The following is a 23,787-nucleotide window of genomic DNA, read 5'->3' on the forward strand; positions in this document are numbered from 1 at the left end:
ACCCTGCTATGATATTCCCTTCAGCAAGGGTCTGTGCAAGGTTGCTAGTTAGATGTAACAAGGACAGGCGGCTTCAGTGTTACCGATGCTGCAGACTCCTTTAGCCTATGCCTTGCAACCTAGCAGATACCAGGAAAAGGAACTTCACTGCTTTCTTTTTGGGTAACATTACTAGTTGGTTAAAGCTAGTTGGCTGCTATTGTGTGGGTGGAGAGGTCACATTTCCTGCTGAGGTTTAAGGGATTTGTGTACCTGCCTGTGCTTTTGCTGCACAGAGCAAAAACTAGCTCCAAGGGACCACTGGGCCAGCTGCCAGTGGACTGCAGCTCAAAGGGAATTCTCTGTGACCTTTTTCTAGGCAGTGGGTTGTTTTGGTTGCCTGCGTGTAAAGGAGTAGCCTCTTGCCAATTCTTACAATTCCCTGACATTTTTGGCAGATCATAGGATCACAGATGGGTTTGGGTTGGAAGGGACCTCACAGCCCATCCAGTCCCACCCCTGCCACGGGCAGGGACACCCTCCACCAGCCCAGGTTGCCCAAAGCCCCATCCAACCTGGCCTTGAACAGTGCCAGGGAGCCAGGGGCAGCCACAGCTTCTCTGGGCAACCTGTGCCAGGGCCTCAGCACCCTCACAGGGAAGGATTTCTGCCTCACATCCCATCTCCATCTGCCCTCCTGCAGCTTCAGGCCATTCCCCTTGGCCTGTCACTCCCTGCCCTTGTCACCAGCCCCTCTCCAGCTTTCCTGGAGCCCCTGCAGGGACTGGAAGGGGCTCTAAGGTCTCCCTGGAGCCTTCTCTTCTCCAGGCTGAACAATGCCAACTCTCTGTCTTCATAGGAGAGGTGCTCAGTAGTTGTGCTGAAATTGAGCCTTTTGAAGTTGGAAATTTTTTTGGTGTTGCAACTCCAGTTTACTCTTCCTCCTGTATTGGGTTAGGATATGGAGAGTTATCAGCAACCAGGTTTTCTTTAGTCCAGATGCCATGGGATTTTTTTTCTAGCAATCCGTATGCAGAGCTTATTGACTTGTCCCAATGACTCAAAGCTCAAAGGTCTCTCTGGTTCTGTACTAATGCTGCTGTACACGGCTGGTTCCCTTTAGGCTTTAAGAACCGTTAGGCTGGTGTGGAGAGGGTGGAAGGTGGACAGGACTTGGCCAAGACCCCAGTAACACAAGTTGGGCTGATAGGATGGAGGCCGCTGTGCTTCGTACCTTCTCTTAGTGGGTAAGGAGCCTACAGGTTTCAGGGCATATGGTACTGGTGTCAGCTCCCCAAGGATTGCCAGTGTCCTTGCCAGCAAAGGCCCTGGCTATAGTGAACCTCATGTTTAAGAAATGAAGACTAACCTTTTGATCCACTGTGTGCCTAGTCTGAAATCTAGTCTGGTGTAGGAAGAGAAGAGCCAAGATGGGAGACTGGACCCTAGCCAGCCACTGTTACACCACTGTAAAAGGCGAATTAAAAAAAAAAACCCAAGCTATTCTAGGTACTGCTAACCCACCCTGGCCCCCAGCAGTCCAGGGAGGGCTGTACCTCATCTTTATTATATACATGATAACAGCCTGGGGTTGGTTTGTTTGCAATACTTGACTGCAGCAGCAGCAGATTTCCTGCCCCCCCTTTTAGATGGGCCTTTGCACCCTGTTGAAGTAGATAGCGTTGGCCGGATAAGAAACATAGTCTTTATTAAATATGCCTTAGCCTGCAAACCTCCCAGTGTTTTGTCATGCAAAGACTGCTGAGGGAAAAATATTAATATAGCTAAACATGATGCAGAGCAATGCCTGAGTTCAGGGAAGAACTGTATTGACCGGAGGGGGTGTATTGAATGTTTAACCTACAGCAGCTGCAGAACTGCGATGCTGCTCCTTATAGAGTAGTCTCAAGCCTGTACAGAAATGCCTTTCATACAGGTCAAAGGAAATATCTTGCTCTACTGAGCCTACATGAAAACCGTATGGATAGGTTTGTATTGTGCTCAGTATTAACAAAGCGTAGGTGAAGAGTTTAGTGTTGTCAGCATTTCCACCTGCCAGGTGTTTACTCTGAACCCCTGTAAGAGCTACCAGCTGGATTTCAGCCCCCTTCATCTGGACAAGGAGCAGTTCTTGCCTTAGATTTAGCCTGATGCTAAATGAGGGAACCCACTTGCTGACCTCACAGTGTGTGTCTGTCTTCCTCCAGCAGCCATTAGGACAGCTGGGTTTTCTTAAGTTGTCTAGAAGGTGGTAGTTGTGCTCCAGAGCTCTCGCTGGAAGATAAGGCCATGCAAAACCACTTCTGTGCTGTGGCAGGTACCTTTGTTTATGTAGAGGTAGCTAAGAAGCTGTTTGAGGGACAAGTGGGCCTATATTTAATCTTGCTGCTGTAGAAAAGGTGGCCAAAGGCTGACCTTCCCTTCCTGAGACAGGCCCAGGGCCAGCGAGGTTTCTAGCGTACCAGCTCTAGCAGCTGATGCAAGATCCTTTTCTGTCCATAGCGCACATGCAAAGCTTGCTGCTCCCTTCGACTCAGCTTCTCGTAAGCCTCCTTGTTATTTAACAAGTCCTGCTCTGCTTTCAAGTCTGACCTGTAGGACTCGAGGGTCAGCAGCACGCTGTCATAAAGGAGCTTCTTGCAAGGGCTTTTAAGTCTGGAGAGAGCCTCATTAGAAAGGGTGGAGTTTTCCTCTTCCTCGCTGTCATCTTCCCAGCCATCTTGTTCCTTATACTCCTTGAATTCTTCTTCTGACATGCACAGCACCTGCAATGACCCAGGCAATGAGATGTCACTGGCAGTGTGAGCACATCAGGCTTCCTCCTAGAGAGGTGTGGTCTGAGAGCCAGGTGGAGCAGGGGAATTATTCCTCAGCTGCACATAAAACTGGCTTAGGTCCCTCATCACAGGTAATGTGTGGGTCAGAGGATTCAAACAGCGAACCTGGGTGTTGGGAACAGCCTTGAAGGACATCTGAGCTGCTGCCTACAGATGTGCAAAGCTCCAGCACAGCAGTGGCCCCAGGGCCACTCGAGACGGGTTCGTAAGTGCATGTGGGCCGTTAGTTCAGGAGGAAGCTGGGGAGATGGGCAACCACATCCCCACCGCTTCTCACGCAGGAGTGTTAGTACTAAAACTAACTTTACAGGCTTCCCCCCCCTCCTTCTTTGAACCGTTTTGCACGCTTAGTCTGCGCTCTTCCTTGTGTTGCTCTTCCACCGCTTGGCAGTGCTTACCTTCAGGGTCATGGACAGCTCTTCCTCTGTCAGCACCTCATCCCAGCCGAGCACAAAGGCACCTTCCTCCCCCACCATCTCCAGCTGGCACAAGAAGTCCCACTGCTCTGAGACCAGCTGCTGCTCCGCTTCGCTTCTGGCACCTGTTTTGAAACCAGCAGAGCAGCAAACCCAACTTGGGTTGCAGCGCAGACGGAGTGGTGAATGGAGAAGGGGAGAGGGGAGGCAGAAAACCACAACCAGCCCCTGAAATGGGGCAGAACAGGCTTAGTTGTCATGTCGCCCTTGATCCCCGTTTCACTACATCGCTATTTAAGTGATCCCTATTCTTCCCAAAGCAGCTACTCACGCCGCAGCGCTGCCTTGCGTACTGTCACCATCTGGATGTCGGCTGTGTCGTTGGTGTTGCCAGGATACGGCTCTGCGAAGCCATACATGTGTAGAAGCTGCCAGTTGGCCATCTGCCCGTAGGTGTTGAAGATCTCCTGTCCTTTGCTGATGGGCTGTGTTGTAACCATTCGTAAACATTGCTGCGAGCAGGGAGAGAAGAGGCTCTCAGAGCTGCTGTGATCCCACCACTGGGAAAAGAGGTGTTTCAGAGAGGCTCAGATGACCCTAAGCTCTTCCTAGCTAAACCCGGGCATGCAGCAAGGGACTATGTTAAGTAAAATAGCTTTGTTTTAAGGAGATCTGGGCCAGACTGGGTTCGGAGCACCAGCCTTGCTGTGCCACTGCTCCCACAGGCCTTGTGGTGAAGAACCAGACCTCAGTGACGCCTGGCACTGCACTCACAGGAGAGTATTCCAGGTTGGCGTTGTGGTTGGCCACGTGATTCAAAATATCTGCTACAGGCACCATCATTGGAGGATTGGGCCCCTTCTCATCTTCATCTTCCTCCTCCAAAGGTTCCTGAAAGCTAAGAGAGGGGAGATGAAGCCAAGCCAGTTTTACACCTTGCAGCACAGAGCAAGCATCACCTTATCCTTAGGTTCTTGTGCAACTGCAACCTTTTAAGTAACACGGCCTATGATTTTTTCCTACCTGTGATCCTACTCCTTGAGTAGCCCTTGCTCCTCACCTGTAGGCCATGACAAATGCCACCAGCTGCTTGTACAACTCCAGCGTGTGCAGCTTGGGGTCAAAGACATCAGGGTGGGACTTCATGAAAGGCAGGATGATGGAGCTGTACTCCAGGTGGATGTTAGCCAGGTCCTTGTCCACAGCTTCTGGGATGCCTGTGCCCTGCAGGAGCCTTGTTCGCTCTTCTTCAGGCCTGTTGCAAGAAAACCAGCAGGTTTATCTCAGCCTGCCTCAGGGAAAAGGGTCTAGAACCTCTTTCTTCGTCCAAAGGAGGAAGCTTTGTTTCACCTTACCAGAACATGGGGTGATCCAGGCTCCGGAAGTCCTGCCAGAGGGAGAAGTAAGGCTGCCACTGGGAGTTGCTGGCTGTGTACTCGTGCAGCAGGGCCAGTAGGAGCGGCACCCAGCCGGACTGGCTCTGCAGGGACTCCTGGGCTGGGGAAAATGGCAGCTGATCTGAGCTTTTAGGGCTTTTTTTCCTTCCAAAAACCAGAAGCCTGATCCCACTACCCTTGCTCATCACTTGGCTGCAGCCTGGGGCGTTCTGCTTTTACTCGGGTTTGTCTTAGCTCTGGCCGGAGCTGAAGCACAACCAGCAGCTGCTGCCCGGGAGCTGCGGCTGAGCTGCTCCTGCCCCGAGGCGAGGAAGGGACCCTGCACGGTGGGCTGTCACTCCGACATGGCACGAAGGGCTTTTTCTCTCCGAGCCCCCCACCATCCTACCCGGTGCCGCCATCCTCCGCAAAGCGGGAACGTTCCCTAAGTTTTATCCCAGACCCGGTTTATCCCTTTAAAAGAAAAAACGGGGGCAGCGCAGGTCGCCCTCCGGCCGGCCCCTCACCTTCCTGCAGGAGCACCCGGATGGAGCTGGTGTGCTGGGAGAGCAGCGCCGTGCGAGGGACGGTGAAGAGGACCTCTCCCGCCTCCAGCTCCTCGGCGGCCACCATGCCGTACCCCGCCACCGCGCCCTCCCTGCTCAGGCGGACCTTGGGCGAGAGGTGACGGGTGCGGTGTCAGGGCCCGGCCCGGGGGGGGGGGGGGGGCTCGGGGGGCCCCGGGGAGGCGAGGCCCGGCCCACGCTGCCTCACCTTGGGGCTGAGCTCCACCCCGGCCCGCCCGCACCACGCCAGGAAGCCGGAGAGGGGATCGGCGCTGCCCTTTCCCCGGGCGCTGCTCCCGGCGGCCGCCTGCGGGTGAAAACACGGCGTGAAGCAGGGGGGAGCCAACCCCCAGCCGCCCCGGGAGCCGCTTCACCTTCCCCCTCCCAACCCCGAGGGCCGGGGCCAGCTTCCCCCCCCCCCCCACCCCCCCACGGGTGTGGGGGGCCGCGCTGCCGGCGGAGCGCCCAGGGCCGGCCCGTGCGTCCGCCCGGTACCTTGGGCCGCTTGGGCGCCGACGCCATGGCGCTGCGGACACGTGGGCCTCCACCACGTGGTCCCGGCCGGGCCCTTCCGGGTAGGCGCAGAGCTGCGCCCCTCTCCCCGCCGGCCGGGCTGACGGCGGCCGCGGAGGGTCAAGAAAGGGGGGGGAGGTCGCGGCGGAATCGCGCCGGGAGGTCTCGGCCTGCAGCCGCCTCTCTGCGGGGGGCGGGGGGCGTCCAGGGCCACTAAATGTCCCTGCGGAGGGGCCTCCGGGGGCTCTGCCCGGCGCCCACGTGCTGGTGCACCTCGGGGGGCTGCGGCTCCTGCTGATGGGGTTACTCACCCAACACCGCCCACGACCGCGGGTGCCGAGCTCTGATCTGCCCCCCCCCCCGCTAATTAATCCCGTCCCCAGTGCCATCAGAAGGGGCGGATGCCCTCACCCGTTGCTCTTAATGAAGCCAATTAGCGCGCACGAGGCTCTTCCCCCCCCCCCCGCCCCGGGCGCAGAGGGGTCCCTGCCCGCAGAGCGGGAGGAACGGGCAGCGCACAGGCAGGGGGGCCGCCAGGAGCCCCCCCGAGCCCGCGGCCCCCTCCCAGGGCACGGCGGCTTTGCAAACCGGCAGCGCAGCCGCCTCCCTCGCGTCTCCGGCCCGGCCGTTCCGTTCCGTTCCCAGCGCCGGGCTCTCGGCAAAAGCGTCGCCGCGACCCGGATCCGAGCCGGGGGCCCTGCGGCCACAGCGCCGAGCGGTGCCCGCTGCGCCATCGCGGCCGCGGGGAGGGGGACCCACGGACACACACAGCCCTGAGGAGAAGGACTTGGGGGTATTGGTTGATGAGAAGCTCAACATGAGCCGGCAGTGTGCGCTTGCAGCCCAGAAAGCCAACCGTGTCCTGGGCTACATCAAAAGAGGCGTGACCAGCAGGTCGAGGGAGGTGATCCTGCCCCTCTACTCCACTCTGGTGAGACCCCACCTGGAGCACTGCGTCCAGCTCTGGGGGCCCCAGTACAGGAGAGACATGGAGCTGTTGGAGCGAGTCCAGAGGAGGCCACGAAGCTGATCAGAGGGCTGGAGCACCTCTCCTGTGAGGACAGGCTGAGAGAGTTAGGATTGTCCAGCCTGGAGAAAAGGTGGCTCCGGGGAGATCTGATTGCGGCTTGCCAGTACCTGAAGGGGCCTACAGAAAAGATGGTGAGGGACTGTTTATCAGGGAGTGTAGTGACAGGACAAGGGGTAATGGGTTTAAGCTGAAGGAGGGTCGATTTAGATGAGATGTTAGAAAGAAATTATTTACTGTGAGAGTGGTGAGGCACTGGCACAGGTTGCCCAGAGAGGTTGTGGATGCCCCATCCCTGGAAGTGTTTAAGACCAGGTTGGATGGGGCTTTGGGCACCTGGGCTAGTAGAGGGTGTCCCTGCCCATGGCAGGGGGTTGGAACTAGATGGTCTTTGAGGTCCCTTCCAACCCAAACCATTCTATGATTCTATGACACACACACCCCCACCCCCTACCCCCTGCGGCGGGAGGCCGGGCTGGGGCCGGTACCTGGGTGCAGAGCCCGGCAGGTGCAGGCAGGGTGGCGGGGGCCGAGGGCCCCCCGCGTTGTCCCTCCGGTGCCGCGGGGTCCCCACCGGCCGTGTGGAGTGTCCCCCAAGCCCCTAGGCAGGAGCCTGGATAGCTCAGCTGGGAGAGCATCAGACTTTTAATCTGAGGGTCCAGGGTTCAAGCCCCTGTTCAGGCGAAGGCTTTATCCTTTAGGAGCCGGGGTGCAGGAGCGGCACCTCATCCTGCTGCCAGGGGGGCCGCAGGTGCCCCCTCCCCTGCTTCTTTTCCCGCCATCACCCCACCCGCACAGCACCGCTCCCGTCTTCCAGCCACCCAGAGAGGGATCGGTGATGGGGACAGGCAGGGGCGTTATTTGGAGGTACACAGGGAGGAACAGGACGGATGGAAGAGGGAGAGGAAGAGACTTGGGTGGGAATTGGGGGCCCAGGGGTGCTCTGCGGCCCCAGCCCAGGGTCGGGGGCTGGCTGGGGGCATTGCTGGGGCTGAGTGTGGTTGAACCTCAAGCCTTGCTGGAGGCATGCGGTACCGTCTGCCGTGCCCCAGGGCCCCCTCGCACCTCTGGCCATCCCTCACCCCCTCTGTGCCCCTCAGGACCTCCCTGGTGGGCCCCATCCAGGTGCAGCCAAAACCCAGCTTTGGGCTGAGGAACAACCACCCCGTCAAGCTGCGGCCGTGCCCAAACCTCACTCCCCAAGAAGGGGCTGCCCCAGCAGCTGCTCCCCCCCCACACACACCTCCACAGGGACGAGGACATGGCCGTGGCTGCGCACACCGGCCTGGCAGTGCCAAAACAACCCTGGCAGAGAAACGCGGCACCCGCATTGCACAGCCACCCACCTCGGCGCAGAGGGACTCAGCCCTGGCGGGGCTGGAGGACAATGGGTGGGTTTTTTGGGGGGGTTTGGTTTGGGTTTTTTTTTGCAACAGGATGTAGCAACCGCATCGACCCACGAGCTTATTTTTATTGAGCCCGATGAACTTTGCTTCCCAGCGGCTCCGATCCTTTCCATGCGTGCGCCGCACAGCTCGGGCCGAGCTCTGGCCCCACGCCTCAGTCGTCATTCATTTCTTGCCAGCAAGAAAACAAAGAGATAATAAATAGGAAGCTTATTTGCGGGGGAGGCCCGAAAGGGGGGTGTGGGGGGGTGATGGCCTTGGGTCACGCGCGGCTGCGTGCAGGGCTGCGCCTGGCCCCGGCGGCGTGGGGGGGACGGCGGGGAGGGGGGGGGGGCTGCAGGCAGACAAGCGATTGCCCCAGGCAGGACGGCCTGGCCCCGGGGCCATGCACCACGCTGCGGGGCTGGGGGGCCACCGTCCCCTGGAGGGGTTTGGGGTGGGGATATAGCAATCTCTATTTAATTACATTAAAATAGACTATTTAAAAAAATTATTTCTAGTAGTTAAAAAAAATGTGTCGTGGTCTATGCAACCCCAGCGGCACCGTGGAGCTGCCCCGGCAGCCCCGGGGGTTTGGGGACACGCCGGACAGACCCCAGCCCGCCTCACACCCCCCTCCCTGGGCAGTCCCCTCCCGGGGGGGGGGGGTCTAGCGGGGTGGCCGCCACAGGTGACAAAGCAGGGGCACCGTGCCCCCTGCCAGCCCCACGGCCACAGGCAGGACCAAAGGTGGGGGGGTAGTGAGCACCCTCCTGGACCCCCGCCCCGGGGATTAAATGACGTGGCAGCAGTTGAACTGCCCCAGGGAGAGGAGGCTCTCCTTGGAGCCCGGCCGGATTTTGAAGGCCAGGGCTTTCTCGCAGAGCGGGAACTGCAAGAGCCTGTCCCGCAGGCTGCCGCCCTTGCTCTTGCCCGGGTCCAGCTTGATCACACTCTCTGGGCCCCCCTCGGTCCCCCCCAGGCCCGAGCTCTCCGCTGACCGCCGGGCCGGGCTGGCGGGTGCCCCAGACTTGTCCGCGGGGGCCGGGAGGGCGGCGGCGGTTGGCTCTGCCCCCTGCGCCTGGGGGACCCCAGCAGAGCCGCTCCGTGGTGATGGGGTGGCTCCCCTCTCCCTGGGGGGCTCCGCTGAGGAGCCCCCGAGCTCCACGTCCTCCTCCCTCCTGGCGGGCTTGGCTCCGTTCCCCCGCATCGCCGGGGGACCCCGGCCCCCGCTCACGCCCTTCCCAGCCCAGGCCACCCCCGGGCGCCTGCCCCAGCCCCCCAGCTCGGCCCCCAGCCCCCACACCTCCCCGCGGCCGGCCGGGCGGCGGGCACGCAGGAAGGCTCGCATCTGCTCCTGGTTCAGAGAGCTGCTTTTCCTCTCCATGGCACTGGGCCTCCCCTCCTCGTCCTCCTCCTCCTCCTCTTCCTCCTCGCAGATCTGCTGCAGGGCCGGGGTGCTTTTGGTGATGGCGGTGTCAACGGCGGGGACCTTCAGTAGAGTCCCGGGGGGCTGCCGGCCGCCAATGTCCCCTCCGGTGGGCAGGGGGGGCAGCCGGGGGCCCTTGGTGAGGCCGCCTGGCACCTCCGTGAAGGGCAGGAGGCCGCTGGCACTGCCCCCGGAGCCAAACGTGTCCGATAAGTTGGTCCTGAGAAAGGGGAGGGATGGAGGTGTCGGTACCCAGCCGGGCATCGCGAGGGCTGCGGCGAGGAAGAGGATGGGGAACCGGCTGGAACCCTGCGCTGGGGACCCGGGGTGGCGTGGGGGGTTACGGGGGGCAGCAGGGGGGGCTCACCTGCTCTGCACCTCCTTGGCCAGGTTGTAGACAAGGCTGAGGCGGTGGCCCTGCTTCTCCTGCTTCTCCCGCAGCATCCTCTCCGCCAGCAGGAAATACGTGGCCGTGATGTGGTTGTAGCGGTCGGCCTCCAGCGCCCTGCACCGAGGGACCCACGTCAGCGTGCGAGGGACGGAGGGACCCCCCAGAGCCCTTCGCAGGGGCTCCTGCCTCGGCATCCCGCCCCGTCACTCACTCCTGGATGGTGTCCCGATCCGCGATGTTCCCACACGTCATGGCCTGCAGGATGATTTCGTGCTCCTCCTCGGACACGCGCTTGTGGGAGGTGAGGGGCAGCAGGGACCGGCTGGCGGGGGACGGGTCCACCCCCTGCAGCCACGCATGACCCTCGATCTGCTCCAGGGAGGCTCGCTGCTTCGGGTCCCGCTGCAGCATCCTGGAGATGAGACTGACGGGGAAAGGGCTGACGCTGCAATCCTGCAGCAGCACGCGAACCCCAAACTCAGCAGCTTTACCCCCCCCTTTCCCACCCCAGCTCCCAGGCATCCCCTGGGGATGGGGCACCCCCCCGGGGGGGGCAGCGAGCCAGGGTCCGGTGGGGCGGGGGGGGCAGAGGTGCTCACTCAGCGCACTGTGCCGAGACGTGCGGGGGGACGGTGTAGCGGCAGTCCATGATCATGGTGAGGGTCTCGCTGTCGTTGGCCTCCTGGAAGGGGGGGTGGCCGCACACCAGCATGTAGAGGATGACCCCCAGGCTCCAGATGTCTGCAAGAAGCAGCAGCAGTTCAGGTTGTGCCCACCACGGCCCAGGAGAGCATCCCGACCCCAGGGACCCTGGGGGGGGGGCTACCCCCACCAGCCCCCAGTGCTGATCCAGCAGAGACCAGTGCTTACTGGGATGCTCCTCGGAGGTACCAGCTCCCAGGTCCTGCCCCGCAGACAGGGGACCCCACCAAGGCGGGGAAGGACCTTCCCCATCCCCACATCCAAGCAGGTCTCAAGGGGCTTCACCAAAGCAGTCGAGGTCTCATCCCTTCTCCCAGCCCTGAGCTCCGTGCCGCCCCCCCCCCCCGCCCCGGTCACCCACCCGCGGTGCCGTTTCATGTCGTTGCTCAGCTTCCCAGTTCCCAAACAGACCCCGCCATCTCCATCCCGGCACTGGGCTGTGCCGGAGGGGACACCACGGCGATGGGACAGGGCTCTGCACGGATCCGGGCTCTCCAGCTGCCGACAGCTGCGCAGGCGCCAGCCGGAGCAGGATCGCTGCCCTGCCCTGGGGACAGGGACGGAGCCAGCGGCATCTTCTCCTGCTCCTCCTGACGAGTACATAAACTCTCGGCAAAAGCGCTTTTTTAGGATGCTGAGCACACCCCGGGGCTCTCCATTAATACATTCAGCTTCTTAAGTCAAGTGCCTACGTTTGAAAATTTCTCATCTGCGCCACTTTTCTCCCTTCACTTCCCTTTGCAGAGCCACCAGCTTATTTTTCTACCACCTCCACAAGCCATCCCCGTTTTCAACTCCAGAGACGCCTTTCCCCGAGCCGACGCTGGGCTTTTTCCTTTAAGGGCTCGTGTTTTGTTTTGCTAAATCCTCCTGCCCCAAATTCCAGCGGAGCTGGCTGGGGTCCCGCTTCCCTCCCACGTCCCCTCTGTCCCAGCAGAGCCTCTTGGTGCCCCCAGCCCGGCTCCCCGCACCCCGGGATGATCTCCCTGCCCCCCCTGCACCCTGGCTAGGGGAGGAAGGGCGCTGGGAGTCACAGAGAGGAAGCGGTTTTCAGGGTGGGGTTGGAGCAAAGGAAACTTTCGGAGCTCCTCCGCCCAAATGGCAGCATCCCGAGCAGGTTTCCTTCCGGCATCACCCCTCCAAATAACCACCAGAGCCGGCTGCGCCCTCGCGCTGCTCCTCCCGAGCCCCGGCGGATGCAACGCCAGGCTCACAGCCTGCTCGGGCTTTTTTCCCTCCATGGCACGAACCGGGATCTCAGCGGGTGCAGGGATGGTCTCCGCAGGGAGAACCGCCCTGTGCCAGGGCAGGGCTGGGCAGCCGAGCCCCCGAGGGACGGGACTGCTCCCTGCGGGGACAGCAGTGCCACCGGGGCATGGGTGCTCCCAGCGTACGGGGCCAAAGGCGAGGTGGCACCTGGCCGGCAGGACCACGCTGCGGGCGAGGGACACACGGGAGGAACGTCCCCAGGGCGAGCGCCAGCCGTGGCTGCGCCCCCACCGCCCTTACCGACAGCCGGGGCATCGTACTCATCCCCGAGCAGGATCTCGGGCGCCGAGTAGGCCAGCGAGCCGCAGCTGGTGGTGAGCATCTTGCCGGGCTGGAAGCGGTTGCTGAAGCCGAAGTCGGTGAGCTTGACCACCCCCTGCTCCTGGAAGAAGACCACGTTCTCGGGCTTGAGGTCACGGTGCACCACGTGCAGCTTGTGGCAGTAGGAGATGGCGTGGACGATCTGGGCGAAGTAGTGCTTGGCCCGCGCCTCGGCCAGCCCGCCCTCGTGCCGCATGATGTGGTCGAACATGTCCCCGCCGTCACCCAGCTCCAGGATGAGGTAGAGCTTGGCGTGGGTGTCGATGACCTCGTAGAGGCGCACCACGTTGGGGTGCTGGACCAGCTTCATGCAGCGCACCTCTTGCAGGAGCTGCCCCGCCGCCTCCCCGGCCAGCTTGCTCTTGTCGATCACCTTGACGGCCACCCGCTGCCCGGTGAAGACGTGCCGCGCCAGCTTCACCACCGCAAAGTGGCCCTTGCCCAGCGTGCGCTCCAGGTCGTACAGCCCTGCGATCTTCCCCTCGCTGCAGCCCTGCGTCCCAGCCATGGTGGCAGCGTCGGGCGGGGACGGGCATCGGGCGCTGTTGGAGGGCGAGCTGCTCAGCAATGCGGGGCGAGGGATGGGGCACCCCCAAATACCAGCTCCCCCAGCACCGTGGACACCAGGATCCCCAGGACATCAGAGTCCCCAGCACCCTGGGCACCCCACCTCCCAGTCCCCAGCACCCTGGACGTCTCAATACCCCCCACCTCCACTCCTCAGCACCCTAGGGTACCCCAATACCTCCACGTCCAGGTCCCCAGCACCCTGAGCACCCCAATAGCCTCAGCTCCACTGCCCAGCACCCCAGGGCATCCTGATACCCCCACCTCCAGGTGTGCAGCACCGCAGCACCCTGGGCACCCCAATACCCCACCTCCAGGTCCCCAGCACCCCGGGTACCCCAATACCCTCACCTCCACTCCCCAGCGTCTTGGGCACCCCAGTACCCCACCTCCAGGTCCCCACCACCTTGGGCACCCCAGTACCCCATCTCCAGGTCCCCAGCACCCCGAGTACCCCAATACCCTCACTCCCACTCCCCAGCATCTTGGGCACCCCAACACCCCCACCTCCAGGTCCCCACCACCTTGGGCACCCCCATACCGCACCTCCACGTCCCCAGCCCCCTGGGTACCCCAACACCCCCACCTCCACTCCCCAGCCCCCCGGACACCCCCAAACCCCCCCCCCCCCCCCCGCTCCCCGGCAGCACCCCAGGCCCCCCCGGGGCACGTCCCTGCGGAGCCCCACTCACCCGCTCCCCCGCTCCCCCACTCCCCCACCGGGGCGGCGGAGCTGGGGCCGCCGGGGCTGCGGCTGCCCGGGTGTGCCCGCCCCGCTGACGTCAGGGCGGCTCCGGGCTCGCGCCTTAAAGGGCCCCGCGCGCCGGGGCTGAGGCCGGGGTGATGCTCATCGCACCTCCCGAAGAGGAAGCCCCGGGGAAGGGCTGACCCCGGCCCCCCCCGCTGGCGGCAGCCCCCGAGCGAGGCCCTCAGCCCGGCTCACTACCGCCCGTTTGGGGCGGCAGGGACCGGGTTGGCATTAGTGGTAACGAGGGCCAGGAACGAGCTAAACGAGCCGCCCGCCTGCCCGCCTGCCAGGCCGCTTCCAGGAAGAGAGGAAGAGCCCCCGACACGGGCTTGGCATCCCCCTTTTCTCCCGAGGGTCCCGCCATGGAACGGGCTCCCACCCTGCTGCCCGGGGCAGCCGCTCACGGGCATCTCTGCCACGCTGCCGACCCACGCCATCGCCCGCTCCCACCCTCCCTCGGGGCCAGGCGCACCGAGCTGGGGCTGGAGACGCAGCCCCGGCTGCCCGTTCCCCCACCGCCGTGAGCCCTCTTTTCCTGGAAGCGGCCCGGCGAGCGGCCGGCCGCCTCATTTAGCTCGTTACTGGCCGTAGGGATGCGCACAAAGCAGACGTTGCTCCCGCAGATTAAAAAGCTCTCAGCGCGGCCGCCCTCGTTACCGCTAATGCCTTCCCAGAAGTCCTCCGCCCGCGGCCCCGCAGCTGCAAACAGGCCCTAATGAGCCGGGCTGAGGGCCCCGCTCAGGGGCTAGCATCAGCCGGGGGCCAGGGGCAGCGTGGACCCGGGACCCGATCCCCCCCGGGCTGGGGACGGAGGGGCTGGGGGGATCAAGATGCCCAGAAGCTTCTGCCACAGGAATGGGGCTGGATGGGGCACTCAGCACCCACCCGGGCTTTGGGAACGGGAACAGGGGGCTGCCAAACCTGCCCCTGACCCAAGAGTAGTCTTCATCCAGACACGTGGGGTGCAGAAGGCAGCTGGGTGCTGTGCAGGGAGGTTCTGGCTGGGTGCTGTGCGTTGGGGGAGCAGCCGGGTGCTGCGCACAGGCACCCCAGCGGGTGCCGAGTGTTCCCAGCAGCCAGCTGCAGCTGGAGAAGGGACGCAGCCGAGGAGCCCTTCGCCGGTTCCCTGCCCCGTCCCTTCCGAGCCAGCCCGGCCCTGGGTGCAGCGGGAATCAGGCCGTGCCGGGACAGGGTGCGCAGGGGACAGAGGGGGTCTGCAAAGAGCCCCGGGGCTGGCGCTGCACACTCTGCTGGGGACATGCTGGGAGGCCTGGGGGGTCCTCCGCCACGTCTTTCGGTTGACCCTCCGACCCTGGCTCCTTGCCACTAGTGGAAGGCCCGTGAGTGTCGGGGTTGGGTCCCGATGGGGTGCTGGGTGCTGCACCCGAGCCGCAGAGCCGTACCCTTTTGGGCCTGTCGTACACACGCCAACTCTGCTTTGACGCGCTCTATTGAAACAGTGCTGCACCCGTATCGCACGTCCCTGAGAGACTGCAGAGACGTCACCTCCAGCAGTGCCCAGCCCCGCGACTGCGGGGCTGAGGCTGTGCTGGCCTGGCTGCAGCTCCCATTGGGCTTTGGAGCAACCCCTGAAGGTCTCAGCACCAAGAAGCTCGTGAAGCCACACGACGGCTGTGAAAGCCAGCGTCGGGGCCAGGGAGAACCGAGCAGCGGGTTCCTTCCTTCCCATGGGAATGAGCCCAGGATGCGCAAGGGAGCTCCTCTGGAGAGCGCCTGGCTCAGGGGAGCTGCAGGTTTTCCAAAGAATGCATGAAAGAGATGCAGTTAGCACAGGTGAGAGCCTGAAGGATCTGCAGATGGTGAGTGGTCAGGAGTTGGAGGACCTCTGGAGGCTCTGGACTGTGGCTGGACACCTGCCAGGACCTATGGATGAGCAATATTCCCTTTGAAAACCAGCAGAGAGCTCAGCACGTCTTGGGAGAGGAGCCCGCAGCCCTGGTATTTCTCTAGCCAGGAACTGGGAGATGTCCGCAGGCTGCAGCCCCGGCGCTGCTCGGGCAGGGCTGGAAAGGGACACGGCCTGGAGGGGCAGTGGGGATCGCTCCCAAGAAATTTGGCGTTTGGGGCCAGTGGGGATCTATTCCTCCCCACAGCCATATGGGGCACAGAGAAGGAGTCCTCCCTCCCGCCGCCTCTGCCTCTCCATCCAGACAAAGCCCGGTTTCCAGAGAAGCCCACCTACCTGGTAGTTAGCGGAGTCATGTGGCTGCAGCACTTAATTAATAAAAAGCCGATATAAATTCCAGTAAGCGTGTGGGGAGCAGGACATCAAGGCAGAGAGCCGTAGCGGTGCTCCCAGTGAGCTCGGTGGAGCAGCGAGCGGCAAGTCCACTCTCCGCTCGGAGAGGTCAGTGCTTACAACGGGAAGGGTCTGGGGGTGTTCGGGGCGCGATACCAAGGGCCGTGGGGCTCCCCGCAGCACTGAGGGGTCTCTCCTGGCAAAGAGCTGGGCGGTTTCGCAGGGATGGGGAGGCGAGGAGGGGCCAGCACAGCTCTGGGTTGCTGGAGCCAGGGCTGGAGCCCCGAGGCTGCCAAAGCAGCAAGTGCTGCTGGGACTCAGCCACCGGCAGTGACTGGGGGTCCCCCTCTCGCCCCCCTTTTTTTGGCTCCCTATGAGCCCCCCTGCTTTTCATGGCTTTCAGGCCCCCAAAACTTGCGGTCCTTCCCCCAGCTGTGCGCAGGGTGGTCTTCCTGCCCGCCGAGCCCCTTCCAGCCCATCCTCACCCTCTTCTCAGCATTATGGCTGGCTTCACTTTCACCTTCCTCCCCCCTGCTGCACCCCCCCACAAGCAGGGAGGGGGAAGCAAACCCCGCACCAGGGGCTGGTGAAAACCCCGGGCTGGTCCAATCGGGGGCGGACATCTCCTGGTGATGGTGCCCCTGTCCCAGGCAGAGGGGGCTTTGTATCCCAACGTTGCTTCCTGCACAGAAGCTACACAAGTGGGTTTTTCAGGTGGGATGGAGGGGCTGGAGCCCCCTGCAAGGGTCTTGGCCGTGACGTCCAGCCCATCGCTGCAGTCCTTAAGCAAAACTGAAACGGTGTCTGCTCTCTCGGCCAGCCTCCACATTACACTTTATTTTCCCAAAGCCCCACATTTGTTCATTGTGCCCAAACCCTGTGGTTTGGTTGCAAAAGGAGTTGTAGCAAAGCAGTTAGCCATTTCCCAGGGACTTTCGGGGAGATTTATGTTGCAGCTGCTCCAGCTGCAATGTGCAGGCGGGCTCTCGTGTTTCAACCATGTAACATCGCTCCCGCCCGTTCCCTGGGCTCCTGCCTGCGGGGTTGCAAACCTGCCTGTAAAACCGGGTGCAGAAATGTGGCTTAAGGGCTGGCGGCTGGAGAGAGGGGAGAGAAAGCGGGATTGCGAGAGGGAGGCGTTACAGAGGAGCTGGGCAAGAACAGGGAGGTGCTGGGCTCGACAGGAGCCGTGTCAGATGTTTCGGCCACATCCCGTGCACGTGCAGGCGGTGAAGGCGTGGCACCGCGATGGTCCGGCGGCTGCTGAAGGCTGTGCGTGGGGCACAGAGACCCTGAACCGCTGCAAAAAAAATCAAGTCTCAGTCCATCCTCTGCTGCTCACCCGCTCCGCGGTGAGATCACGAATGTGCCCGTACGTGGGGGGCACCACGGCATGCGCGTTAGCTCTGGAGGGTCCGCATGAAGCTCCCTGGCATGTGGTGGCCCAAGAAAGGCTCTTGAGACCAAGAGAGCAAACAGCCCGGTGCCGGTGGCCGTGCTGGCAGAGGCTGCCTCCTGCCGACACAGCACTGCTCGGGGGGGGGTGGCGGCGGTGGGGTGGAGGCCGGGGCCAGGGCCAGGCTGCCAGCAGGTGGGCTGATGCCGGCAGGGACCCCCCCTCTGCACAGGTTGCCCCCCAGGACCATGCTGAACGTGCTGCTGCTGTGCTGCGGGCTGCTGCAGGGGATCCAAGCTGTCCTCACCGCTGACCTCAGCCGCGGCCACCTGCAGAAGGCAAGCGGGGGGCTAGAGGGGGCGGACAGGGCCCGCTACTCCAGCCTGCTACGGAAAGTCAAGGAGGTGTCTGCAGAGCCGGCGGGTGAGTCCTGCGGCCCCCTTGTCCTCCTGCTGCCCCCCATCAGCCACTCACTGGCATGCCAGGGGTCCCCAAAATAGAAGTGACCACGCCTGGGGTCAGATGCAGGGGATCCCCTTAAAGCAGCGCAGCTTCTCCGGTTGCTGTGAGAGCAGCCTCCTCCCTCCCGCCACCCTGGCAGCCCGCAGGGAGTGGGGGGCTTTTTCTGGGGGACAGACGACCATGGGGAGCAGAATCAGAGCAGTCCGCCTCAGCTGCCTCCTGTCCAGCTTCTCCGTATCTTGCAGGAGTTCCTCCCAGGCTGGGGTTTGAGCAGATGGCCCTGGAGGTCCAAGAAGCCGACGGTGACCTCATGCAGAGAGGCGGCGCGCTGGAACCGCAGGTGACACTCCCTGAGCTTTCTTACAGACACCCCAGAGCGGGGCAGCCTCGGGCCAAGGCGACCTGGGGTCAGGGGGGCTTTGGGGCAAACACCCAATGTGGTGCTCCCTGGGGAGCAGCCAGGGCTGGGACAAGCTGCCCAGAGCTGCCAAGGGCTACGGCACTCAAAGGAGGGTGGTCCAAGCCTGCGTTCCTGTGTCTGGTTATTTAATTAACCTTGAGGCAGCCCAGGAAGCCTCCGCAGAGCAGGAGCTTGCTGGGCAGTGCTGCGTCTTGCTCAGCTCAGCCCCTGGTGTCTCTGTTTGGGCAGATGGCGTGGCAACCTTCACTAAAGTTGGGGCTACGCTTCAAAATAAACGTGTGCATAAAGACCTTGAGTCCTGGTGGAAGAGGCAGTGATGCCCACCCAGAGCCCACGGGGCTCAGCGGTGATTTCCAACAGACCGAGCCTGGAGTTGAGCACGACAGAGCTCTCTGCTGTTGGCAGCGGCAGGTTTCAGCAGCCACTCTTGGCTTTCTCCCACACAGTTCTTTATTGCTGGCATGGTGGTCCAGCACCAATCCTTTTCCTCTTCCTCCTCCTCCTCTCTCCCGCAGGCATCGTCCACAGAACTGCAAGCTGCGGGCCGAGAAGAACGCTCCCCACGCCGTTGCGTCCGTCTCCTGGAGTCCTGCCTCGGGCATCAGGTCCCCTGCTGCGACCCCTGTGCCACCTGCTACTGCCGCTTCTTCAACGCTTTTTGCTACTGCAGGAAAATCAGCACCAATTTCCCCTGCGGCAAGAACTAGCGCCCATGCCGTGGGGCTGCCCGCTCCTTCCCCGCGTGTGCTGCCTCCTTCTCTGCAGCTCTAATAAAGCAGCCATTAGCAAAAGCCATCGCAGAGTGGGAATGGTTCAATGTGTCCACCTGGGATCTCAGGGGAGAGGGGTAGCAGCAAGGTGCCGGTACCTGCACGCAGGTGGGCACCATGTCCATGCAGCCAAGAGTCCAGGGCACCTTCACGTCAAACAAAACGACATTTTTATTTTCCAGGGCAGCTCCTGCAGGGCCCTTCCTGGTAGACGAGTGGCTTCTCAGCAGGAGGGGTGCCCCAGGAGGTGGGAGCTTTACTTGTGTTCTTCTCCTGCCAGTATCGCTCACGGTGGCCCAGGGTGCTTTACACCCAGGGAACCTGCAAGCTGTCAACCCAAAGGAATGGGGTACCTGCAGCCAGCGCAAACCACCCCCTCCTCCACCACTAACCGTCATGCCACCAGGTGCACTCAGGGGGTTAAAAGTGTCCGCGGAGGCTGTGAAAATCCTTAAAAACTCACAGACGGGCTTTCAGGGGTGCTGGAAGCCAGCGTCAGGCCTAGCGCTGGGGGAGAATATGGGGGGGGATGGGGGGGGAAGAGGGGAGGCCTCACAGGGGAGTGCGGCGCTGGAGAAGCCGGGAACCGCGTGGCCGGCGGTGCCGGGGCCACGCTGCTGCCGGTCGCCGCCATCCCAACCCCGACCGCCATCTCCTCAGACGCTTCGCCGCCCTCGCACTGCCTGCCGGGAAGGGAGGGGCGGAGCCACGCAGCGTCACGTGAGCGGCGGGAGGGTCACGTGAGGCGCCGGAGGATAGTTCGCTCGTCTTGTCGTTCGGCCGCCATGTCGTCTTTCCCGGAGCTGTATTTTAACGTGGATAACGGTTACCTGGAAGGGTTGGTGCGCGGTTTTAAGGCGGGGGTGTTGCGGCAAGGTGACTACGTGAACCTGGTACAGTGTGAGAGCTTGGAGGGTGAGTGGCGGTGGGGGTCCGAGGCGGGTGGGGATACCCCCCCTTATACTGAGGGGAAGGCCTGGTTGGTGGGCTGAGGGGAAAGCTCGGTTGATGTGAGGGTGGAGGGCCGGTGGGGAGGCAAGGGGTTGCGTGGCAGTAGGAAAAAGAGCTGACAGTGGCGTTTTTGAGGCGCAGTCCTCTTTTCACCCCTTGGCTGAGTAGGCTCTTGGTCCTCCCCACCCCCAGCTGCTCAGCTGACTCCGTTTCCCGGCCAGCCCGACCGTGCGATTGCAACAGCTGATACGGTAGTTAGGGAAGCTTGAGTTCCCAGTGCTTTCTTGAGGTGGCTGTATAGCTGTGGTGCGTGTCCTGCGGTTGTTGGGAGCCTGGCAGGTTTGTCAGGCTTTGCTGAGGAATCTTGTTTTGTGCTTTTGCTTCCTAAAAGGCAGTGCAGGAAACCTTTTTAAGGCCAGAAGTAAGATTATTGGGGTAATCTAGCTTAATCCCTGGTACCCATGATCAGTTTTTGATGAGATCAGGATGTCTAGGAAAGTACCTGCTGTTATTGAAGGATTGCTAGTGGAAAAAATCCGGTGCAGATCTTAGTGATTCCCTTCCCCTGTAATCCTGAGCTCTCTTTCAAGGCTAATTCTGACTTCCAGCCATCACCTTTTTTTTCTAGATCAGTGTGCACAAACCTGGAGAGATATGAAGGTTTTGCTCTGTGATACTCATCACCTGTGGTCAGCTCATCTTAATTAGTCGGTGCTGAACTGTTCCTCTGTATCAGTGACCTGCTTAACAGTTTTCACTTAGTCGTGTCCAGAACCTCGATCACAGATCATGAAGATCAAAACCAGGTCTCTATTGAAATAGGCTACAAACATATGTATCCAGAGATGTTAGTTGTTTTGATCGATGGGATTATAATAATCGAATTGTTCTTTCTTCTAAAAATACTAATTAAGCATCAGCTTTATCTTGATGATCATTGCTGAGCGATTGAAATTAATACTGACTGCCTAGAGGGATCCTTGGCCAGCTGAACCCTGGATACAAGTTACCTAGAGTTGCTCGCACAAACATTAAACAACAGAACGGGAACAGAGTGCTGTGATGTGCCTCAGTATCTACCTTAAAAATATCCAGGATATTTTTACTTAGGACAGAAGCCACTTCTCATCCAGCCTTTTCTGCAGCTCTCTGCTTGCAGCAGTGTCTGTCACTTTTGCTATGGAGCCCAGGGCCTGAAAGAGGGCAGTGGGAGAGCTATTCCTGCTCTCTTGCTCGTCAGAAGTGTCAGCATGGCCTAAACTATCACTTTATCACCTTCCCTGCAGATAACTTCCTCTCTGTAGTCTTTCTGTATTTATAGCTTCTCTTTTTTCTCCCCTCCTTGCCTTCTGAGCCAAGTTGCGTAAATGTAGCTCTCCCTCGGAGCAGTGTTTTCTGCACTGGGAATGAGTCAGTTTGGAGTTCCCGTATGTTTGTCTTGGTGTTGTTACTGTCCCATTCCTGACGGTTCTCTGGTGGCAGGGCTGCTGCTGTGCTCCTTGTCAAGCTTCGTTTGGATCTTGAAGGCTGTTCCAAGTTCACTGCCAATCTCATTCCTCCTCCACTTGGCATTCCATGCCCCTGTCTAGTGTGCTCTTGTAAAAGGATTTTCCTTCAAAGGAGTGTTGCTCTTGATCACTTGTGTAGGTCTGTGGTCAGACAATTTTTTTTCCTCTGACCTTTTAACTTCTGATTTTCCCATTTCAGTACCTGTTTTCTGTGCTCCACAGACTTTTATTGTGTGTTCCTTCTCTCCTTCTCTTGAGTGCTTGTCTGCACTCAAACTAGCCACTGCTTGGTTATCAGCAGCCATAATAAGTACTTAGGCGTAAAATAGCCAAGCATTCTTCTCTACTGTTTCTGTTTTGTGTTTGCTGCCACTTTTTGCGTGTGAGTTTGGCCCTGCAATTAGTCCCAGAGCAAATGATCCCCTTGGCCATGGAGAAATCCTGAAGGACCAAGGCTGTTCTGGGGCTGGCCCTGGGAATCGGGTGTCTGGCTGGTCACTGGTATTGACATTGCTTGGAGGATGTCGTGCTTCCAGGTCTGAAATGCTGCTCCCTCTTGTGTGCTTGGATCCATCTGGAAGCAGAAAGGAATTCACTTCTCTGCTTCAGGACTTGGGCTGACAGCTTAGTGCTGCTGGAAGGAGGAGATCATGCTTTTCTGTGTGATTCTTTCTCATCTCCGCTTGTCTGATCACAAAGTAAGCTGATTTGAGCCCTTGCTTCTTGATGAGTCAGAAACAGAGAGCCAAATAGGCTTCTGTGCTCATGCAGACACCGGAGCTGGCTTTAAAAAGGGGCAGGAAAACATGACCAGGATCGAGGGGAGGGTGAGAGAGCTGTTCTGGCTTAAGCTTTCTCTTGAAACCTTTGGCAACAATATGTTTAATCCCTTTTTTCAGCTCCTAAAGTCCTGGCGCTCTGGCTTTTTCTCAGCCAGAGGTTCTTGTGTGTTGTCCACCTGTGCTGGATGTTGCTTGGAACCTGCTTGGCCCTCTGTTGTAGCCAATTCCTGCTTCTGACAGTAGGTGTCAGTGAAGGACTTGGAGCTGTTTTCTTCTGGTTCAGTGGTGTGAGCATGGATCTGTTCTTGCATGGAATCTGTCTTGGATAACCAAAGTTATGAGCCACCTAGACTTCTACTGTCAAAAGGATGGTGAACTCTCTCCAGCTCCTAAAAGCCATGGTAGCCCATTAGAGGTCTGGTATCACCTCTGGAGAATAAAAAGCTGTTGATGCGGTTGGACAGCAGTGCTGCTTTAAGAAGCAGAGTTCAGTCTGGGACTGGAATGTAGATTATCGGCAGGCTTTACTGTCAGTCTGCAACGCTCTGTACTGCAAAAAGTATATGGAGCCTGGGAAGTGCACAAAAACATCTTCTTTAGAAACAGGAATTTCTCTACCTTCCAGTCAGTGTTCACGAGCCTCCTATTGTTAATAGTCCTCTTGCTTCCACAGCAACAGTGTAGGAAGCCAATTTCTTTCTGACCTGCCAATGTGATAAAGGTGATTGGTGTGGTGAAATTCAGTAGCAGGTTGTGTTGTCTTCCAGCTGGGTGATGAGGCTGTGAAATGGCCAGCTGAGAAGTGGCTGGTAGTTGGCTCAAGCTTGCTAGTGTGGACCTCTGTTGGGAAAGGCTTTCCAGAGGCTGCATGCTTCCACCACCACCTCTCTGTGGGTGCTAGTGCTTCTGTCTGTGCAGTCGGCTCAGCTGGGGACTTATGGAAACAGTGGTGTGCACATGGAGGGATGGGATCTGTCCTGTCTTCAGCTTAAGTTGTGTGTGGAACTAGTCTCGTACCCCCACAGTGGTCTGTCATGTTTTATTTGTGCATCTCAGCCTGCAGTTTATCAACTTGCTGTGGAGTTGTCCTGTGAAAACTCGCTGGGTTTTCAGTCCTCGTAACCCCAAGGTAGTCAAGGTAGTAGTGTTGTGTCACATCAGCTTGGGGAAGAGCACAGTAACCATCTGAGCCCCAAAGATGCATTTGGGAGGTGAAGGGTAGCTAGGAGAAGAAAATAAATGTGATTATTTTAGAAAGAAAGGATTTCCGAGACTGCTGTGTTCTCTCATCTCCTCAGTTTAGTCCACAGGCCTCCATTTCTAGGGCACATGCAAATCAACAGTGAAATCAGAGAGCTTGAAGCAATGAGGTCACACTTGTCCTAGACTGCCTGGCCCCATGCCAGCTGGAGGGCATGGTGGTCTGCATGAATGGTATCCTCACACATGCTGGAGCCCTGTTTCCTGTTGAATGCACCTGTAGTAATACATACTGAGCACTAAACTCTTGATACAGGGCTGGATTGTGTGGAATAAACTAAGACTGGACAGGTTCATTGGTTGGTTTTGAGTCTGGAAGAGTATTTCCAGGGTTGCTCTGTGTAGCCCTTGCTGCCCAGAAGGGGAGTGCTGCTTTCAGTCAGCTCAGGAAACAGGGCTCCGGCATGTATGAGGATACCATTGCCCCCAACAAATGGGTGTTAGGGAGCAC

The 23,787-nt window shown here is 59.9% G+C and overlaps 4 protein-coding genes and 1 non-coding gene across 9 annotated transcripts in view; 3 read left to right on the forward strand and 2 right to left on the reverse strand.

The window, feature by feature from the left end:
- Nucleotides 1–734: 734 nt before the first annotated feature.
- On the reverse strand, nt 735–6,395 carry SETD6 (SET domain containing 6, protein lysine methyltransferase). 3 transcript variants are annotated; one of them, XM_054840317.1, is made up of 9 exons: nt 5,670–5,704; nt 5,383–5,481; nt 5,136–5,280; nt 4,588–4,729; nt 4,293–4,487; nt 4,007–4,130; nt 3,564–3,792; nt 3,215–3,357; nt 735–2,744 (listed from the first exon to the last, which is right to left on the reverse strand). In XM_054840317.1, exons 1-9 carry the CDS (start codon nt 5,694–5,696, stop codon nt 2,433–2,435), a joined length of 1,416 nt encoding a protein of 471 aa, XP_054696292.1. In that variant the 5' UTR covers nt 5,697–5,704; the 3' UTR covers nt 735–2,432. The 3 variants fall into 3 exon arrangements, with proteins under 3 accessions (XP_054696292.1, XP_054696294.1, XP_054696293.1); XM_054840319.1 differs by lacking the exon at nt 5,670–5,704 and adding an exon at nt 6,099–6,395 and having other exon boundaries at nt 736–2,744; XM_054840318.1 differs by having other exon boundaries at nt 739–2,744; nt 3,564–3,744.
- Nucleotides 6,396–7,325: 930 nt separating this feature from the next.
- TRNAK-UUU (transfer RNA lysine (anticodon UUU)) lies at nt 7,326–7,398 on the forward strand. The gene has a single exon. It is a non-coding gene; the product is annotated as a tRNA-Lys (tRNA).
- Nucleotides 7,399–8,171: 773 nt separating this feature from the next.
- Nucleotides 8,172–14,565, reverse strand: LOC129212368 (SNF-related serine/threonine-protein kinase-like). 2 transcript variants are annotated; one of them, XM_054840857.1, is made up of 6 exons: nt 14,412–14,565; nt 12,131–12,753; nt 10,519–10,660; nt 10,131–10,343; nt 9,896–10,033; nt 8,172–9,748 (listed from the first exon to the last, which is right to left on the reverse strand). In XM_054840857.1, exons 2-6 carry the CDS (start codon nt 12,717–12,719, stop codon nt 8,893–8,895), a joined length of 1,938 nt encoding a protein of 645 aa, XP_054696832.1. In that variant the 5' UTR covers nt 12,720–12,753; nt 14,412–14,565; the 3' UTR covers nt 8,172–8,892. The 2 variants fall into 2 exon arrangements, with proteins under 2 accessions (XP_054696832.1, XP_054696830.1); XM_054840855.1 differs by lacking the exon at nt 14,412–14,565 and adding an exon at nt 13,471–13,570.
- Nucleotides 14,566–17,427: 2,862 nt separating this feature from the next.
- Nucleotides 17,428–18,772, forward strand: AGRP (agouti related neuropeptide). The gene is made up of 3 exons (XM_054840858.1): nt 17,428–17,605; nt 17,890–17,984; nt 18,581–18,772. Exons 1-3 carry the CDS (start codon nt 17,431–17,433, stop codon nt 18,770–18,772), a joined length of 462 nt encoding a protein of 153 aa, XP_054696833.1. The 5' UTR covers nt 17,428–17,430.
- Nucleotides 18,773–19,559: 787 nt separating this feature from the next.
- ATP6V0D1 (ATPase H+ transporting V0 subunit d1) overlaps nt 19,560–23,787 on the forward strand; it is a 35,688-nt gene continuing 31,460 nt past the window's right edge. Inside the window, exon 1 of one of the 2 annotated variants that reach the window (XM_054841086.1) lies at nt 19,560–19,750. In XM_054841086.1, coding sequence (XP_054697061.1) covers nt 19,621–19,750 — 130 coding nt within the window. In that variant the 5' untranslated portion in view covers nt 19,560–19,620. The remainder of the gene's footprint in view (nt 19,751–23,787) is intronic. The other variant, XM_054841084.1, reaches the window with a different exon arrangement.

The sequence above is a fragment of the Grus americana genome, chromosome 13 (assembly GCF_028858705.1).
Source record: "Grus americana isolate bGruAme1 chromosome 13, bGruAme1.mat, whole genome shotgun sequence".
Taxonomy (NCBI): domain Eukaryota; kingdom Metazoa; phylum Chordata; class Aves; order Gruiformes; family Gruidae; genus Grus; species Grus americana.

Coding starts and splice junctions, on each gene's coding strand:
- AGRP (XM_054840858.1), top strand. CDS start 17,431: ATGCTGAACGTGCTGCTGCTGTGCTGCGGGCTGCTGCAGGGGATCCAA. Junction 17,606..17,889: donor GGTGTCTGCAGAGCCGGCGG/GTGAGTCCTGCG, acceptor CGTATCTTGCAG/GAGTTCCTCCCAGGCTGGGG. Junction 17,985..18,580: donor GCGGCGCGCTGGAACCGCAG/GTGACACTCCCT, acceptor TCTCTCCCGCAG/GCATCGTCCACAGAACTGCA.
- LOC129212368 (XM_054840857.1), bottom strand. CDS start 12,719: ATGGCTGGGACGCAGGGCTGCAGCGAGGGGAAGATCGCAGGGCTGTAC. Junction 10,344..10,518: donor GTCTCGGCACAGTGCGCTGA/GTGAGCACCTCT, acceptor TTTCCCCGTCAG/TCTCATCTCCAGGATGCTGC. Junction 10,034..10,130: donor GATCGGGACACCATCCAGGA/GTGAGTGACGGG, acceptor CCCTCGGTGCAG/GGCGCTGGAGGCCGACCGCT.
- SETD6 (XM_054840317.1), bottom strand. CDS start 5,696: ATGGCGTCGGCGCCCAAGCGGCCCAAG. Junction 5,281..5,382: donor GGGTGGAGCTCAGCCCCAAG/GTGAGGCAGCGT, acceptor CTCTCGCCCAAG/GTCCGCCTGAGCAGGGAGGG. Junction 4,131..4,292: donor GCATTTGTCATGGCCTACAG/GTGAGGAGCAAG, acceptor CCCCTCTCTTAG/CTTTCAGGAACCTTTGGAGG.